The 16,208-nt window shown below is 52.3% G+C and overlaps 3 protein-coding genes across 3 annotated transcripts; 1 reads left to right on the forward strand and 2 right to left on the reverse strand.

The window, feature by feature from the left end:
- Nucleotides 1–1,663: 1,663 nt before the first annotated feature.
- On the reverse strand, nucleotides 1,664–3,512 carry NDE1 (Nuclear distribution protein nudE 1; the record flags this gene model as incomplete). Its single annotated transcript, XM_014693404.1, has 2 exons — nucleotides 1,664–3,205; nucleotides 3,285–3,512. 2 exons carry the CDS (start codon nucleotides 3,510–3,512, stop codon nucleotides 1,664–1,666), a joined length of 1,770 nt encoding a protein of 589 aa, XP_014548890.1.
- A 1,952-nt stretch (nucleotides 3,513–5,464) lies between these two features.
- doa10 (ERAD-associated E3 ubiquitin-protein ligase) lies at nucleotides 5,465–10,444 on the reverse strand (the record flags this gene model as incomplete). Its single annotated transcript, XM_014693403.1, has 2 exons — nucleotides 5,465–7,200; nucleotides 7,267–10,444. 2 exons carry the CDS (start codon nucleotides 10,442–10,444, stop codon nucleotides 5,465–5,467), a joined length of 4,914 nt encoding a protein of 1,637 aa, XP_014548889.1.
- A 2,006-nt stretch (nucleotides 10,445–12,450) lies between these two features.
- Nucleotides 12,451–16,005, forward strand: G6M90_00g016400 (uncharacterized protein; the record flags this gene model as incomplete). Its single annotated transcript, XM_066129783.1, has 3 exons — nucleotides 12,451–12,581; nucleotides 12,690–13,406; nucleotides 13,467–16,005. 3 exons carry the CDS (start codon nucleotides 12,451–12,453, stop codon nucleotides 16,003–16,005), a joined length of 3,387 nt encoding a protein of 1,128 aa, XP_065985717.1.
- Nucleotides 16,006–16,208: the final 203 nt, after the last annotated feature.

The following is a 16,208-nucleotide window of genomic DNA, read 5'->3' on the forward strand; positions in this document are numbered from 1 at the left end:
ACGTGCGTCTCTCAAGCTGCACCGCAAGCACACTCACACGCACACGAACGGTTTCTGCCCGCAAACAAACACACAGCTTCATCGACAACACAGTACAGGCTATGCAGCCGCTCCAGGGCAAGCAAGCTACATAGACCTATATATGTATAACCGTAGAAGGCCCAATGCAAAAGCACACGACGTGCCTCAAATAACTTTCGAGCCTCGACTTGCACCAGGCGAGGTTGCTTTCCCTTGTCAAAGCCGCATCATCTCAGGGCAAGAAAAAAACCCCTCGGAGTTTGAGAAATACCGCGAGAAACGCCGCAGATAATAAGCATGCATGGCAGACAAGCAGACAGTCCTCTTTCTACCCCCGCAGCCACACCGTTCTCGAGTATTAAGTATGGTTGTTTTACAATACTCCGTACTCCGTACAAAAGCACCCTTTATGCCACCGTCCAAGTAACAAACAATCTTCAAACTAGTACTCGCAGTACTCCGTACAGCGTGGCCATAAACCGGATTATGCATGCCCCAATTCGGCCACACCCGGCCAACCGTCGCCACGGATCCGAGAGGCTCCGTCCCCCAATTGTTGAGCACCCACCCACCCTCCACACCAATGCCTGCAAATTTTTCTTCTTCTTTTTTGTCGCTCTCACACCCATCAACTTCCCCCTATCTCCATTCCTTCGATGCTCACTGTAGACATGTCAGCACAGACCCGGTGCCACCACCCCCAACATTCCCGTGATGACAGCAAGTACGTAAGCTGACCACGGCGCACCGCTCACCCAATCACATCCCCCCCCAAAATCCGTACGTCATCCGAACCTGCGCGTCACCGTGCCCTAGTCGGTGCGGCTGTCCGCCTGCGACACGGAGGGATTCAGCGGAGATGGACTGGCGCCGAAATATAAACAAGGATACTCCGTAAATAGAATAGAATCTCAAAAGCAGCTACTAGTTCCACAGCAATGTTCAAGTACAAGTGTGGCGTATGGACATGACAGTGGATGTCGACGACGATACAGGCCCAACTGGTACCATACCAAAACATCGTCTCACTCACAACACCGTCCACTCGACATATACGTCTCCTCTCGAGCAAAATATAGCCTACTAGGCTCGGCAACGCAAAATAGGCAACACAGTTCACGGGTTAGCAGCCAACGACACAGGACGTATCAATACCATCCATCTATTCCTATCCTCAACTTCAAGAACAAAATCCACCCCCAAAGAATCCAGGTATCATTTCCCCCCCAGAGCGGCAGACCTCATTCTTGACCCAAGTACATACATGTTACCCCGTGGACTAATGAATCTCCGTCGACCAGCCTCCTCAATAGCATCGCTCACCCAACAATCATTCTCCAACTGCCAAGTCCCTCGGGGAATAATTCATCGCATTGTCGGCACAATCTATGGTGCAACAGCAAATATGCTAAAACCCAGAAACTATGTGCTTGAAGAGAGGTCATAATCATCGTAATTAACAAAAAGCATCGCCTTCAACTAGAATCGCTTTGTCTCATCGTATGTCGTAAACGAGTTCGTCTCAAAAAGAATCGTAGGAGTGTGCTTGACTCTTGAGCATTGGCGCCAACACTCCACCCACACACAACCCGGTATTAATCTGATTATGGCGCCTGGCTAAAAACCTGGGCCTGGTTGTCGTCTAATACGTCTCGCCCAAGTCGCTCAGTCTTCTACTACTCGATGTGCCAGGTCGCGCAGTGCCAACCCCTGTACTCGTCCGTCTGCCGCCGGGACCACTGCCGCTCTGTCGTCTTGTGCCGGGCGTGGGGATTGAGGTCCCAGGAACTGGGATGCCGCTAACAGCCCCTTCCATCTCAACCTTGGAGTAGGTGCCGCGCCGGCTAGGAGTGCGGAACTCGCCTTCGTAATCCTCTTCCATTTCTATGCGGCTCATGCTTTGGGAGTGCCCGTGCACTGATCCGCTCAGAGATGATCTTGGTCGACCCAGAGGTGTGCGTGCTCCTGTTAGAGATGATCGTGACATGGGACGGGGTGGCGGTATCATGTCGGTTCGTGAAGAGGGTCTCGCATATGACGATACGCTTGCTCGAGAGTTTGGGCGGCTGTGACTGGCATCGGATTCTGGTCCTCTATTTGGTAATGGCCCAAAGGACAACCTGCTGACTCCCGTCGTGCTAAGTCTGGGGACATGGCTAGGTCGCGATGACGTCGATGAACGAAAGTTGGTTGGTGTAGTTTCGTCGCCTGCAAGAGACGATGCACATGACCCCGTTGTTCGCTTCCGAGAGCGGATCGTAACCGTTGACGGAACGCTGGAACCGTTGGCCATTGGTCTGGGTGACGCACGTGGCGGTGTTTGTGTAGGGGCTGGTAGCTTGGACCTTGCAGAGTGCACTCTAGCTTCGAGACGCTGCATCTGAGCAGTAAGTGATCGAATATGTGAGAGCGAGTTAGACGCAGGAATCTTATGCTTCGACGAGCCGGGCACGGTCGTAGATCGCGGAGCCGGTGTACGAAGACTCGAAGGCCCTCCCGAGATACGACCACCTTGTCGTGCCACCGCAGGCTTTCCACGTGGCTTGGGAGTCGCGCTGTGATCCAAAGATGGTAATCGAGACTTGCGAGGAAGCGTACCACCAGCCTTGGCAGCCGGAGTTCCGTTAGCGGTGGGTGCTGACGCATCGGACATTGGCGGCGACGGGGGCTCGTGTACCTGGGAGAGCGATTCGACCGCAGGGAGGGACTTGGTCTCGGGCGGCGTGGTGATAAGCGGCGAACTGGCAGTCGAGTTGGGAGAACCCTCGGTGTTCTTGTCGAACGTCGGTGATCCCATGACAGAGAGGTCGGTCGAGATGGTAGACAGATGCCGGGCTTCGTGCTTCTTGATCTTGTCCTGCATGAGTTCCGCCTCTATCTTGAGCTCGGCGAGCTCTTCTCGAAGCCGTTGCGATTCGATTCGTAGATTTTCTCGTTCCTGCTCGCCGGATTTAATCTCCTCCTCCATCATGACTCCCCGCTCAATAGCCTGGTTGTATTTGGACTCCATGTCTTCCAAAGAAGAAGTAGTGTTGCGAGCTTGGCGCTCAAAATCGTCATTGGCCACCTCGACATCCCTCAGCTTCAACTGCAGCGATCGGTTCGAATCTCGAAGAGTGGTAATTTCCTTTTCCAGAGAGTTTTGCGCAGCGCTAGCCTCACTCTTGGACTCCTTATATTTCCTCTGCGCCAGCATGTTAGCAATAAATCTCCTCTACACACGGCGGCCCAGCGCCATTGGATCAGGCATAAAGCCCTCCTACCTTCCACTCTTCGACTTCGAACCCCAAGGTTTCAACCTTCTCCTGCAGAGCTCGCTCCTGCTTCTCTGCTCGCTCGATGTCCTTCTCTAGTTCCTGTTCAAGCTCACGGCTTGACTCCCGAAACTCGGCAAGCTCCGATTCCAGCATTTCGTACTGCGATTTATACCAGGTGAGGGCATCCTCAGCCGTGGCTGCCTCGCTGGGAGGCGATGAAGGAGGCTCGGCCATGGTGTGCCGTGATGTTTATGGGAGTGATGATGCCGAGCCAGGGATCCTTCGAGGTTGGGGCATGCGACTCGCCGCTGCTTTGGTGATTGATGTTCCCCTTTGTATTTTTGGCAAACAGATTAATTACGAGTGGTTTTTTTGAACGTGTTTTTTCTGATTTTGGTGTGCAAAGGTCGTTGACAAAAGAAACTTGTATTGCCTGGCAGTTGCTGGCGGGCGTGGATGCGGTGTGGCTTTCGCGATAAACCGAGGCGCGGTTGAACAATGAAAGAGCAACAACAAAAGGTCGCATAGGAAATTAAAATAAAGAATATTGCTGAGCGCACTGTTAGCTTGCTCGCGCGCGCGTTGTGACTGCCACAAACATTGAACTTACAGGTTGTTCCTCCAAGGAGGGGAGGGGAGGGTGTTGGCTGCTCTGGATTTCCCCTTTGTCCCGGATGCGGTGCCCGACACTGTGGACGGCGGAGACGAGACAAGGAGACGAAATCGAAATGGAAAAATAAAAACTCCCCGTCTATGTCTTCTTGCTGGAGCTGTGCACGCGTCGATTTCGCGGCTATTCCCAGCCAGCAGTAGGACTTACCTATGTCTATCTGCCTTACCTTGGGTTGTCGAAGTGGCAGGCCGCCAGCCGGAGCGATGCGGTGGACGTGGTTGTGTTTTGGCCTGCGACCCTTGTGACTGTTGGGTGGCCTTGCTGCCATGTCAACTTAATGATTCAATGTTGACCCTCCATGTTGACCCAAATGGCCCAATGACCAGCCTTGGCCCTTTCCCGCGGCGGGCCTTGCGCGACCTCGGGGGGGAGGCACTTGCCCCAGGAGACCTTGCCTGAGCAACCGCTTGACCCGCTTAGGCTTAGCGCTCGGCGTCATGGGCAACAGCACCTAAAAATATGGCAGGCAAGTACCACCGCTGCTTTTCCGGCCCCTCTGGGTCACATGTAAGAGTGTTCATGTGTGCGCGAACTCTGATCTGAGCTCACTCTGGATAGCTCCGTATTATCTCTGCTTGATGCTGATTCTTAAAAATAAAAAATAAAGCATGCGGATGGCGCAGGTGGCAAGATTGATCGCTGTTCCGTGAGACACCCGACCCTCGTTGGGTTCCAGACCCGACAAACAGGGAGCAAACCTCGGACACGCGTTGCTCCTCATTTGTCTCTGGACTGGGGATGCTTGACCCTGGGCAGGGTCCCTTTATCCTTCATATTGCAAAGTTGCACGGCGGACCGTGTGCCAGGAGCACAGATGTGCACTGCATCATTGTATGTACGCTCGAATACGGCACTGTGCATGAACTCTTGCAGCCACCTTAAAGCGCATAAACTTTTTGGATTCTGTCTTAGTCGTTCTGCCTGTGGACGACACTTGCGGTTGCTCGACACGCCCGGCTGTCAAAGACACAATCTTGACTATCGGGAGGTCTAAGTTGAGGCCGATTTTGACATTGCAACCCTACGATGAAACCGATACATTCCCAACTCCACACGTTGTAGCAAACCCACCCCATTCATGTACATTTGGGCCGTGGAGATGCAATCCCCCCCAATAGCCATTGTCAGGGCCATACGAGGTAGCGGCAGCTACGGCTTCTATAATAGGCCTCTGGCAACATTTACATCTAGTACCTACCTATGTAGGTGTCTGGTTAATGCCTATTGGTAGCAGATAGTCGTGTCGTGCAAAACACTACTTTCACGATATGTACAGGGTAGCGCAAAGGATGCAGCCTAAACCCTCACTCACAAGAGCTCCGACTTCACTCGTTTCATATATATCATTTCGTAATCTTGGAATTTTGGAATAATGCTATAAAACACTTCGTCTTCGCTGTGCTATCTTGCCCGCCAACTCTCATACGGACGTGCGACCGTACCAACGCTGCCTTCTCATCATATCACATGTACTCCGTACATGGAGAAAAATCAAGGCCTTCCAAGTAAAATTTCAAAGTCTTCCCCCACCGGCAGCGCCCCATGCTTTCCTAGCCTTTCTGGACCCTGCTGTTGCGGCCCCGAAATTGTGTAGCCTTTCTCCAATCAAGTATGCCTCGTCTCGAACTCCTCCTGTCCATCGATTGAACACTCTCGTCAGCCCAACAGCATATCTGACCATGACGGCCGACACTGCAGCCACTGGGTACGAGTATCTGAATACCAAGGATGCATTGGCCCTATCGGCTACTGCGCCCGTGAGTTGCGAGGGCGAGAGCATGCCGAAATGGATTAGAAGATATGCGGTTGTAGGAGGACCAAATATTGCGAGTATAGATAAGGCGACTCCGGGGATAACAAATGCTCTTGTAAAGATGTCGACATCCGGCTTTAGGTAGCCTCGTCGCATGACAGATGATACTGCTATTGCAGCACGACTGTCCGGAAAGAGTGATGTAATCATTCTAGTTGCAAGCTTTAGGTAGAGAAGTCCCAGCGTCCACGATTGAATAACGCGTATAGTATGACGCCCGGCCTCTCCGCCTTGGTTTGCCGTGGTTGTTTCGTTCTGTTGCCAGGGTGGATTCATGTAGGTATGTAGGGGAATACTGAAATATAGCTCCATTAATGTTGATACTAGCAAGGGGAACACAATCAGTAGGAAGAAGTAGGCGTAGAACAGTTTAGCACCGCGCGCCAACCCGCTGATGACACGGCGACCGCTGTTTCCATTCGCAAGTTTGTTGCCGATTTTGCTTGTCCAATCTCGTAATCTGGCGGTAAGATGACCCAGGCGAAAGACTGCATAGGCTAGTGACCCTAAAACATAGATGCCGATACTGAATGCGTAAATATCGTTGGTGCGAATGTGGGCTGGAATCAGCATCTTAAACATAGCCCTGCCAAGCACCAACGGTGCGATAGTGAAGCCAACTCCAGTGACGGCGGCAAATAGCCAGATGAAAAGGATGAATAAGAATAACCGGGCGCGGAAGCTTGGTGGCACGTATACGAGTTGGTACTGGGTGGATGCATACATGTCATCGTCTGATTTACCGTCCTTTCGGCGGTTGCGTTCGGAGACTTTAAGGAAGACTTGTTGACCCTTGGGAATCTTGACTCTGTCAGATGCCGGAGCACGGACAAATCTGCCGCTCCTCTCGAGTTGACCCGTCTTAACAAGATGAATCTTTTTGTGTCTCATCTCTCTCATGTCTCCCTTCGATATGGATGGATTCGGTTTAGCATCCCCGCCCTCGAATGTGTCTCTCCAAGTCTTGGGTATGACGGCGTTGTTCTCATCAAGCTCAAGGAGCAATGACTTGTGTGGTGGAACTTGACCCTTCAGCTCGGGGCTAAGCTGAAGAATGCCTTCTTCATCGATGCGTCGCTCGCCAAACAAGAAATATGTCAAGCGAAGGCCGCGGGCGCACTTTCGGAACCACCAGGTGTACATGGCGTGCAATCCATCACTAGGCTTGAAGAACTTGACAGCCAGCGGCATTAGGAAGTTGTAAAATAAAAGATCCACGGGGAACTCCAAAACCGGTTCGTTGGATGAATAGTGGATAGGCAAGACGCCAGGCATCGTGTAATAGAGGCCCCAGACCACGCCGCCGAGGCAGACGATGACCAACGCGCCGTACACGAAAGCTGAAAAGAGAATCTTGCGTAGCTGGGTTGTCAGATTTCGTTCTAATACATCCCGGACAGGGTGGAACTCGGGATCGTCTGGGTCTCTAATAAAGTCTACGTCAAAGCTGGTTAGTGTCCCATTCCAGTCAATAGCATATAATCAAACTTCCATTGACTTACACAGCACACCTGGCCGCATAATCTTGCGGCACATGGAGACAAAAAGAGCAAAATGAAACATGTAACCAGTTCCCACAAACCAATGAACAAAGATTGAAGTCAAGGGGTAGTTGCACGTAAATAGGATGCGAGAGTTGAAGGTTGTGTCCTCAAAGAGCGGAAGCAAAGCACCATCCAGCAAGAGGCCGCAATACAGGGGGAAAACGAGCATTTCGATGCTGATGATGAGAATGACTTTCATAATGCCGCTTGCCTGGTGAAGGCTGTCGATAACTCCCGCTTCCCAAGCTTGCATCACGGCGCCTCGCGAAAATGGGCTGTCTCGTTTCAGGTATAACGCGCCAACAGCAAAGACGGTCAGATATCCGATGAGAATTGCCCAGAATCGATCCAGACCTGACCAGTATGCGAGGCTAGGATCCAGCGGGGCCTCCGTGGTAACTTCACCTAGATCGATTATCCAGGAGCTTGGATCTGACAACAAGGAGGCCACACCAGTAAGAGTGGAAACAAAAGACTGAATCGTGGTTGAAGTCGCGGCGACAAACCGTCCGTCAATCAGAGCGGTATAGTCGGGTTCGGCAAGAGCCTTGAGGCCACTGTCGACCTGGCCAAGGACCCAACCAATATTCTCTTTAAGGGCGTTCAAAGCCTCGTGGCTGACTGCTGAAAAATGTTGCACTTTAGGGGTAAACAAAGGAAACTCTATCATGAGACCATATTCCACAACTCTGGCCCCGGTTCCAGTCCATAGTCCCCAAGATGCCTTTCTGGCAGACACAATGTGCGCACCCATGGCGCCTCCAATAATGCTTGTGAACATGTCGACAATGTTCAGTGCACACCAAGCGCCAAATCCACCAATCATCATCGCTGCGTCTTGAATTACCTTGGAAAGACCCATGAGCATTCGAATAAGAAGGATTGGATTGGAAATGGTCAAAACGGAAGCGCGCCCTATATTATAAGGGATGCAAACGCAGGCAAATATGGTCATCGTGACGAGAACAACGCAGAAGATGGCGTTTTGGAACAGCCCTGCAATGGGACCACGCATGCCCAAAAGCTCCATTACCCCTTCGAAATCCTCAAGATCTTCCATAGCCTCAGCATCCATCCCTGCAGCGGCAGCGGCGGCATCGACTTCGCCAGCATTTGGATCCACGTTGGCCTCTGCCGGTCCAGCAATAGGAACATCAACCCATGGGTCATCTGCCCCATCGTCACCAGCAGCACCAGCAGCAACACCATTGGCTGCGGGCTCTTGTTCTTCTGCCTCCTCGATGTCCTGCCGCTGGTCAAGATCGCCCCACATGAAGTTAGCGATACGACCGACGAATCCTCTCTGCGCCGGCACAGGGGCAACTGGCTCGTCTGGAACGACGTGTGTGATATCGCTACCATGATCGATTGATGCAACATCATCGCCATGAGAGGAGTGCGGGGGACTGTCAGGAATGACAGTGCGGCGCCTCATCCCTGCGTTGTCACTTGGAGCTTGCGCTGTAGCTTGCGCTTCTGGCGTGTGGGGTTCCGGCATCAATTCCGGGACAACCTCATTTGCAGCAGGAAGGCTGTCAAAAGTCCAACTGTTATTCGCCAACGGATTTGTCATGTTACTGGGCTCGGGGCCATCGGATCGAGCTCGGGGCCTAGATGGGCCAGAGGCGACGTCGTAGTCCGGCGCCATATGGCCAGGCGACAAGTCTGGGGATATCGGTAACCATTCCCTCTCTTTACCCTTGGAGTTTCCTTGCCTAGCTTCCTGTTCATCTCCTGGCGGCAAAGGCTGACCCCAATCATTGGGCTTGTTTAAATCTAGAGCCGGAGAAAATGGCGGCAAGGATTGGACGGGCTCTTGGGAAGTGGAAGGACCTGATATGTCTTGTGAGGCTGTTTCTCGTTCCCTCATGGAACGTCGGGTAACATCGACCCAATAGCCAAGCTTGTCCTCCAGATCTTCCTCTTCAACGATCTGCAAAATCTTTTCCAAATTGCCACCAGCCCGGCGATATACTCGTAGGTAGTCGATGACACTGGCTCTATTATCTGAGCCCGCAGCTGCTTCATCCTGTGCTGAAGACTCTTGTGAGTCTGCGGCTAATTCAAGAACCATTCGATCGGGTTCCGTGGCGTTGCGCGTAGCTATGTCTGTATAGGACAGCGCTGATTCTCCATTGTCGATGTCACGCCCATTGTCGAGCCCAAGTGGCCCAGGAGCCTCTACTCCAGCATCCAGAGTCTCGCCATCAGAGTCTGTTCCGTCAAACTCTGGGGTGTCATTGTCATCATGTACCTCTGGGTCAACTGGCTGCTGGGCAGGGGCCGGTGGGTTGTTTTCTTGGTCGGCAAAAGCGGCTCGCATATTGATTTCTGGCTGTTGTTGAACGACATAATCGCGGACCAGAATAACCAGAATAAAGCACACAATAACTAGGACGGTGATGATCTGACCTTCAATGACCGCGATCACCGAGCGGTTTACGGTAGCATTGCGAGTGAGGTTTCTCAGAAAGCCAACATCGCTCAGCAGGGTCTGTGGTAAAGAGCCGACCGTGCTGTTTAGGAACGTGATTTTGCCAGCAATGGTGGTGTTATCGATCGGGTCGGCGGCGATGTTGAATGGATACGGAGGACTTGCGGCACATGTAGGCGCGGGCCTAGTAGGCCTGGTGCTACGGGTTGGCTCAGAGAAGGCTAATGAGAACGGTCCAGGACCAAAACCCTCATGGCTAACCCAAAACATGGAGGTCCAAACATGTCGCATGAAATAGGGTAGCCAGCACACCCATACGCTGATGGTAACCACGGCGCGAAGCCACAGCAACACGTTGCGCACAAAGTATTTTGCCATGTGCTCTAGGAATATGTGTACCGGGAGAGACTGCGGCATGTCCGGCGCGTATAATTTGGTGAAGCGGAAAGAAGTCTTGCAAAGCTCGCAGTACTTCTTTTGCGAATGTGAAAGCCATTCCATCAAACAGTCCTGGTGAACATATTTGATGCTGCCGCTACACTTGCAAGGGTAGAACAGGGGCTCGGCTGAGGTTCCCTCACCGCGACATATTCGGCAAATCGCAGGAGCGGCATCGGTTTGTTGAGGAGCAGGTTTGGAACGGTCGTCGAGTATTGACGGGAACAAATCCTGGCGCCGAGGCGGGGATGAAGGGTCGTTCATGGTGATGTTGGATCAGCAGCCCAGGTTGATAGATGTCGATGCTGGCCGTAACCGGACAACGGAGGGCTATTGGCGGCAAGATGGTGAATAAATCATGGGAGGAATTGGCTTCTGCCTGAAATAGTGAAGATGCACAATAATATAGTAGGCTAGGCCTAACGCTGCTATCGTGAGGGGTCGTTCTAATGCGCGTAATGGCGTTGGGGTGAAGTGCGTTATCTGGTGGGCACTTTGTAGGAGATTCTTGCAGGGGAATTCGAGACGGAATCAAAGTATTCGACAATTGAGGGAGTCGTCAAGAGCAACGCGCTACTCTGAGAGGAATATATCTCACAAAGAGAAAGAAATTAAGCTGTATCGTGTACTGTCGTCAAGTCAAGGGAATAATGTGTTGGTTGGCACGGAGGTGTGAGATAGTTGAGCGGACTTTGAAGGTTGGGCGGCGATTGCGAGGTCTGGTGGCGATTGGGGAATTAAAGTGGGGCGGCTGTGAGGCAGCGGTTACACACAAGTGACGAACTTCAATGAACGGCAGAACAGGAGCTGTAGCTCGCATGCATTGCTGATCCCAGCTAGAGAGAGCGGCCAGGCTCCGTCAGAATTCTCGGCACGGAGTAATTATCATATTGGAGAGGCGATGCAGATGCGATTCACCCCTCGCCCTCTTCGTGTAAATATTCGCTGCTCCAAATGTCATCTTCTTGGGTTCACGCATGCGAGTATGAATATTCTCGGATGTCATGTAACTGATTGGGTAGGCAGCCTGCAGGCCGCTTCGATGCGTTACCGCAGCCGCGCTACAAGAAGGAGGCAGGAAATGTTGTGATACAAGGTACTAAGGTCGTAGTGTTAGATGGCTGGATGGAAATGCAAGACTCGGGAGCCATGGCACTGAACCATCGTGCCTCGGGATGTACATGTAGTGACCGTCGGGCTGGATGCATGTGGTGCGCGGTGCGTGGTGGTGCGCGGTCCCATTTGAAGATCAATATGATGATTGCTCAGCATCTGATTGAATACTACCAGAGTCGGGCTGCTTAGAGTGTAGTGTAGTATTTAGCTCCAGGGTCAAGTTGAGCGCAAGTGCGCGTCAAGTACCTACTAAGTACATACTTGCCAATTACTTAAAGTAAGTAGCAATTAGGTAGTCCAGCACTCGCCAGAGAACCTCAAACTCCAACATTGAACATTCTTGCGTCAACGATACTTGTCGATCATTTGTGCAAGTACTAAATGCTGCAACCACCCGAGGCCACCCCAGACTCGAAACGCCACCGCGTCTCCCCTCAATCACCTGTTTCCTCCCCGACATTCAATCATCCGCCGCCACACACTCGACCGTCTTTGACGTCTCTGGCGCTCTGCAATGCGTTGAAACAGAAGCCTGGATTTGCCGCCAACATTGAACCGGACCTGACGCTTCGAGAGCTTCAGCTAAACTCTCCATTCTTTGTGGATCTCCGACCTCATATTGCTCGGCATTCTGCACTCCGTCGTGCCGCAGCATCGTGTCCCTCCCTCCCTCACCTTGCCAGCTTGCGCTGTCTAACACCCTGTTGACCCCCCTGCAGCAGCCGCTAGACTCCTTCAGCTCCTCAGCTGGCCCTGGTCCGATTGATCTACTGGCCTGTGACGGTGAACAGACAACGGTTCCTGGTGGCGGACGCTTAATATCATCCTGACTTCCCGCCTGCTTCGGATCTCTGGTTTCCTCCCCATCAGCTTCCGCCAGGCTGAGGCAAGCTCAATCAAGCTCATCTTCGTTTGCCTTGCCTTTTTTGCTTTCCATTGCCCCAATCACCACCTGGACGTGGCCTGCTCCTCACCTACTTCTCTTGGCCTGTTTACCGACTTATCGTATTTGCCTTTCGCTTCACTCAGACTCAAGTCGGTGTGTCGCTGGAAGACCTTCCCGGTAACCCGCGCGCAGCTACCGCTCGAGCTTGCGCCAGCATAAGCACCGTCAACTGAGAAAATTTCGAAAATAGGAAGCAGCTTCTTCAACTATGACGGTCGCTGATTCCACCGCCAATCGGTCTGTCCATGCCAACGGCAAACTGAACGGCCAGGCAACAAGCAAGAGAAGGACGGTGAAGCAACGAGGCCTCTTTGGCTGGGCTTTTAGTTTACTTGCTAGGTATGTAATTTCTCAGTATATCTCGATAATGGATGGGGCATGGCCCTTGGCCGTCACTTAAGAAATCTTTTGTCATTTTCATAATTCGCTAACTGGTTGTCCACACAGAATTGCTACCTGGGCTGCCATCCTCACGATTCTTTTTCGCTGTCCAACATCCCTCGAAGCCTGCGATGAAGCCTCTCCCTTCATTTGCAAACCGTACTTTCACGTTAAGAATGCCGCAAAACCACATGTACAACCCTATTTCGACCAGTACGCCGCGCCTTATGTGGACCTTGCCAAACCATACTACGACACCTTGAACAACCGTGTTTTGACACCGACACGCCGATATGTCGTTCTATATGGGACTCCATGGGCCAATAAGGGTTATGGCATTGCTCGTGCTCAGTGGGAGATGAATGGCCAGCCTCAACTTGTTCGTCTTCAGACCTTGACCAAGGGCCATTACGAGAAGTCGATAGCGCCTCACCTGGCCAAGGCAGAAGAAGCAGTTGGCCCGTACTATAATGCTCTCCGGAAACATTCGCTACAGGCGTACAACGGCTATGTACTGCCCGCCTACGAGTTTGCTCGCCCTTACTTGCTCCGTGGATACAGTGCGGCGGCCGAATTTACAACCACCAAGGCTCTGCCAGCTACTTCCTGGGCTTGGGGCAAGGCAAATGCTTTCCTGGATACTGCAGTCTGGCCCCAATTGCGTGTTGTCTATGTTGAAAATGTAGAGCCACAGCTTGTCCGTATCGGAGAGCGACTTGCCCGATACAAGACTAAGTCTAACACTACTAATAAGGCGTCATCGGATGAGGCACCTGTTAAACCGTACGTGGCTGCTAAGATTCGAACCTATTCTAAGTCTGCCAACGCTAACAGCGAGTGCAGGGCTAGCTCGATAGCATCAATTTCATCGTCCTTCAGCAAGCCTCCCCCGCAAAGCCCGTCTACTTCCGCTACCACGACGAATACTGAGGAGCCAGAGGCTACTGCGGCCGATTCAGACAAGACAGAGCCTCCACAATACTGGAATCCCGTCGAAGCGCCGGCTGCTACCGAAAATGAGAGTGAACTGCGCAGAACTGCTCGAGAAATGGTTGCTAGTGATCTTGCGACCTGGCAAAACAAGTTTGCTTCCCAAGCCGAGGAAGGTGCTAGCGCCATAGAAGATCAAGTCGAACAAATTGCTCACAGCCTTATGGACGAAAATGCTAGAGTGACTGGAAAGGGACTGCTTAGGCAGCTTGAGGACACCATTGCGTTTGAAATTGCCAGCGTAAAGCAAAATATTTCTAAAATTATAGAATCCGGCATTGCGGATGCTCACCAAGAGGCAATATCCGCTGTTCGATCAGCTGGGGTGGCCATTAAGAAGAAAGCGCAGCTGATCCGAGGATGGCGTGAAGATTACGATACCGAGCTCCAGGAAGCCGTGCTAAGTGCCGCAGATGTTCATTTTCAAATTCTCGATGAAACACGCAACCTGGCCCTGACAAACATAGGTATGAAGTGGGCTTGGACCGATGGTGTTACCTACAAGGACTGGCAGAAGTACCATGAGCTGAAAGGTGCCCTCAACGATTGGACTGAAGAATTGAAGCAGCTCATTGTTACGCACCCGACGCTCCTCGAAGCCCAGGAGCTTTCTCACCAAATTGAGGATGATGGTATGACCATGGCCTCGGCGGCCGCTAAGGAGTTGGTTCGGTTAAAAGAGGTGTCAAACTGGAAGATTCTTGCTCATGATTTCACTGAAAACTTTGATTCTGAGGAAATGCGCCTTGCTGCTGAGCACGCGGCAGCAATAGCAGCCGCCGCCACAAAAGAGGAAACCGAGATACAAGAGGCCACGGAGCAAAGCCAAGCGGAACGTGTTCCCAACGATGATACTCTGCGGGAGAATGTGGATGAGCCAAATGATCACGAGCCGGCCCAGGCAAGTGTCGAAGGACTCACTGCGGATGCTGAAACACCAACCCTTGAGCCACGCGAGGAGCCAATTGTCCTACCTGCAGAGGATGCCGCAATCACTATCGCTGCTGCCGATAACCAGGAGCCGCTAGCTGAGTCCGAAGAAAGTTTAATACTATCAGGTGAAGCCGCTGCTGATACGCATGCGACGTCAACTGAGGTCCCGGATTTTGCTGCGGATGAATTCGCTACCACTGAGGAAGATGGGGAAACTGCTACACCCGCCGTGGAGGATCAACACACTCCTGTAAGCCCGGCCATGTTTGGAGCAGCCGCCCAGTCGGTTGCGGACCGCCACCCAATTCTGGATGACGACACAGATTCTAATGCCTTTGCCAGTGTAACGAGTGCGGCCCAAGCAGCTTATTCTAGTGCCGTGGCCCTTGCTGCTGATCGTTACTCCAGTGCTTTCTCTGTTGTCTCCGCACAAGTGGAGGGTACATCCAGGCCAGTACATGAGCAACTATTCTCGTCTGTTTCCGCCGTTTATGATGGTGCTGTCTCTGCAGCTAGCAAGAAGTTCAACGACGCCGTTGCGGCCGCATCTTCTGGTGTTTATAACACCGCTCCCACACCAACCAAAAGCAGCAATCTTCCCGACTGGAAAAAAGTCGAATCGATTGCGGCCCAGCGACTGAGTGAGGGGAAGTTGTGGGCAGAGATTCAATACCAGAGTATACTGATTGCCCTCCAGCTGGCTACTCCTACTCCGACCTCGCCTTCTGAGAAGTATTACGAGCAGGCCAAGTATCACTATTACGCAGGGTTGGGAATGGCGCAAGATAGGTATTCAAGCTTCATGGCCGCAGCCTCGTCAGCGTGGTCGTCAGTGACGGCTACGGCTACGGCTACACCTACGCCAACGGACTTTGTGGGATCTGCCTCTTCAATGGCTTCGGTTGCGGGAAAGTCGGCGAGATCTGCAGTCGGTGCGGCCGATGATGCCGTTAAATCTGCCTATACAGCCGCCAGCCAGGGAGTCATGTCGGCTGCTCAGGATGCGGAGGACGCCATTCATCAAGTAGCAGATGCCGCCGCGGAGCAAGTCGTCAATGTTGCGGGCGCAGTTGCGGACACATGGGACGTTGTTGTCTCTGAACTGAGCATCGAAGTTTATGGCCAGCCCACGGCTATCGGGTGGTATGAAGGTGCAACGAAGACGGCTGGGTCTGCTGTCACGGCGGCCACCGAGGCGGTCGCTGCGGCCGCAGCTCAGCGTTATAATGCCATCAACAAAATGGTATCCGAGCTGGTGATTGGAAAAGAGCCCACATTTAGCGAGAGTGTCATGTCAAGGCTCAGCGCCATTTATTCTACGGCAACGTCCAATGTCGGCAGCGTGGCCAGCGAAGCCAGTGCTGCGGCTTCATCAGCAGGCGACAAGGTTGGAAGCGCAGCTAGTCGGGCGACCGAGGCCGTCAAAGGATCTGCTCAACAAGTACGAGACGAGTTGTGAAGTCTTCACGAAGGCTAGGTGTAAACCAGAGCAAAAGGGGGACGCAAGATGAGAGTATTGGATCTAACGAAATTTCCTTATTATCATTTTTTTTGTTTTATTTGGACGATACCCAATGTCATGCGGTGTGGTTGTCTGGCGAGAATCAACATTGGTTAGCGATGCTAAAAATAAAAGTACACTCTAATGAAGGCTGGATGCTG

This window comes from Metarhizium brunneum, chromosome 1 (genome assembly GCF_013426205.1).
Source record: "Metarhizium brunneum chromosome 1, complete sequence".
Taxonomy (NCBI): domain Eukaryota; kingdom Fungi; phylum Ascomycota; class Sordariomycetes; order Hypocreales; family Clavicipitaceae; genus Metarhizium; species Metarhizium brunneum.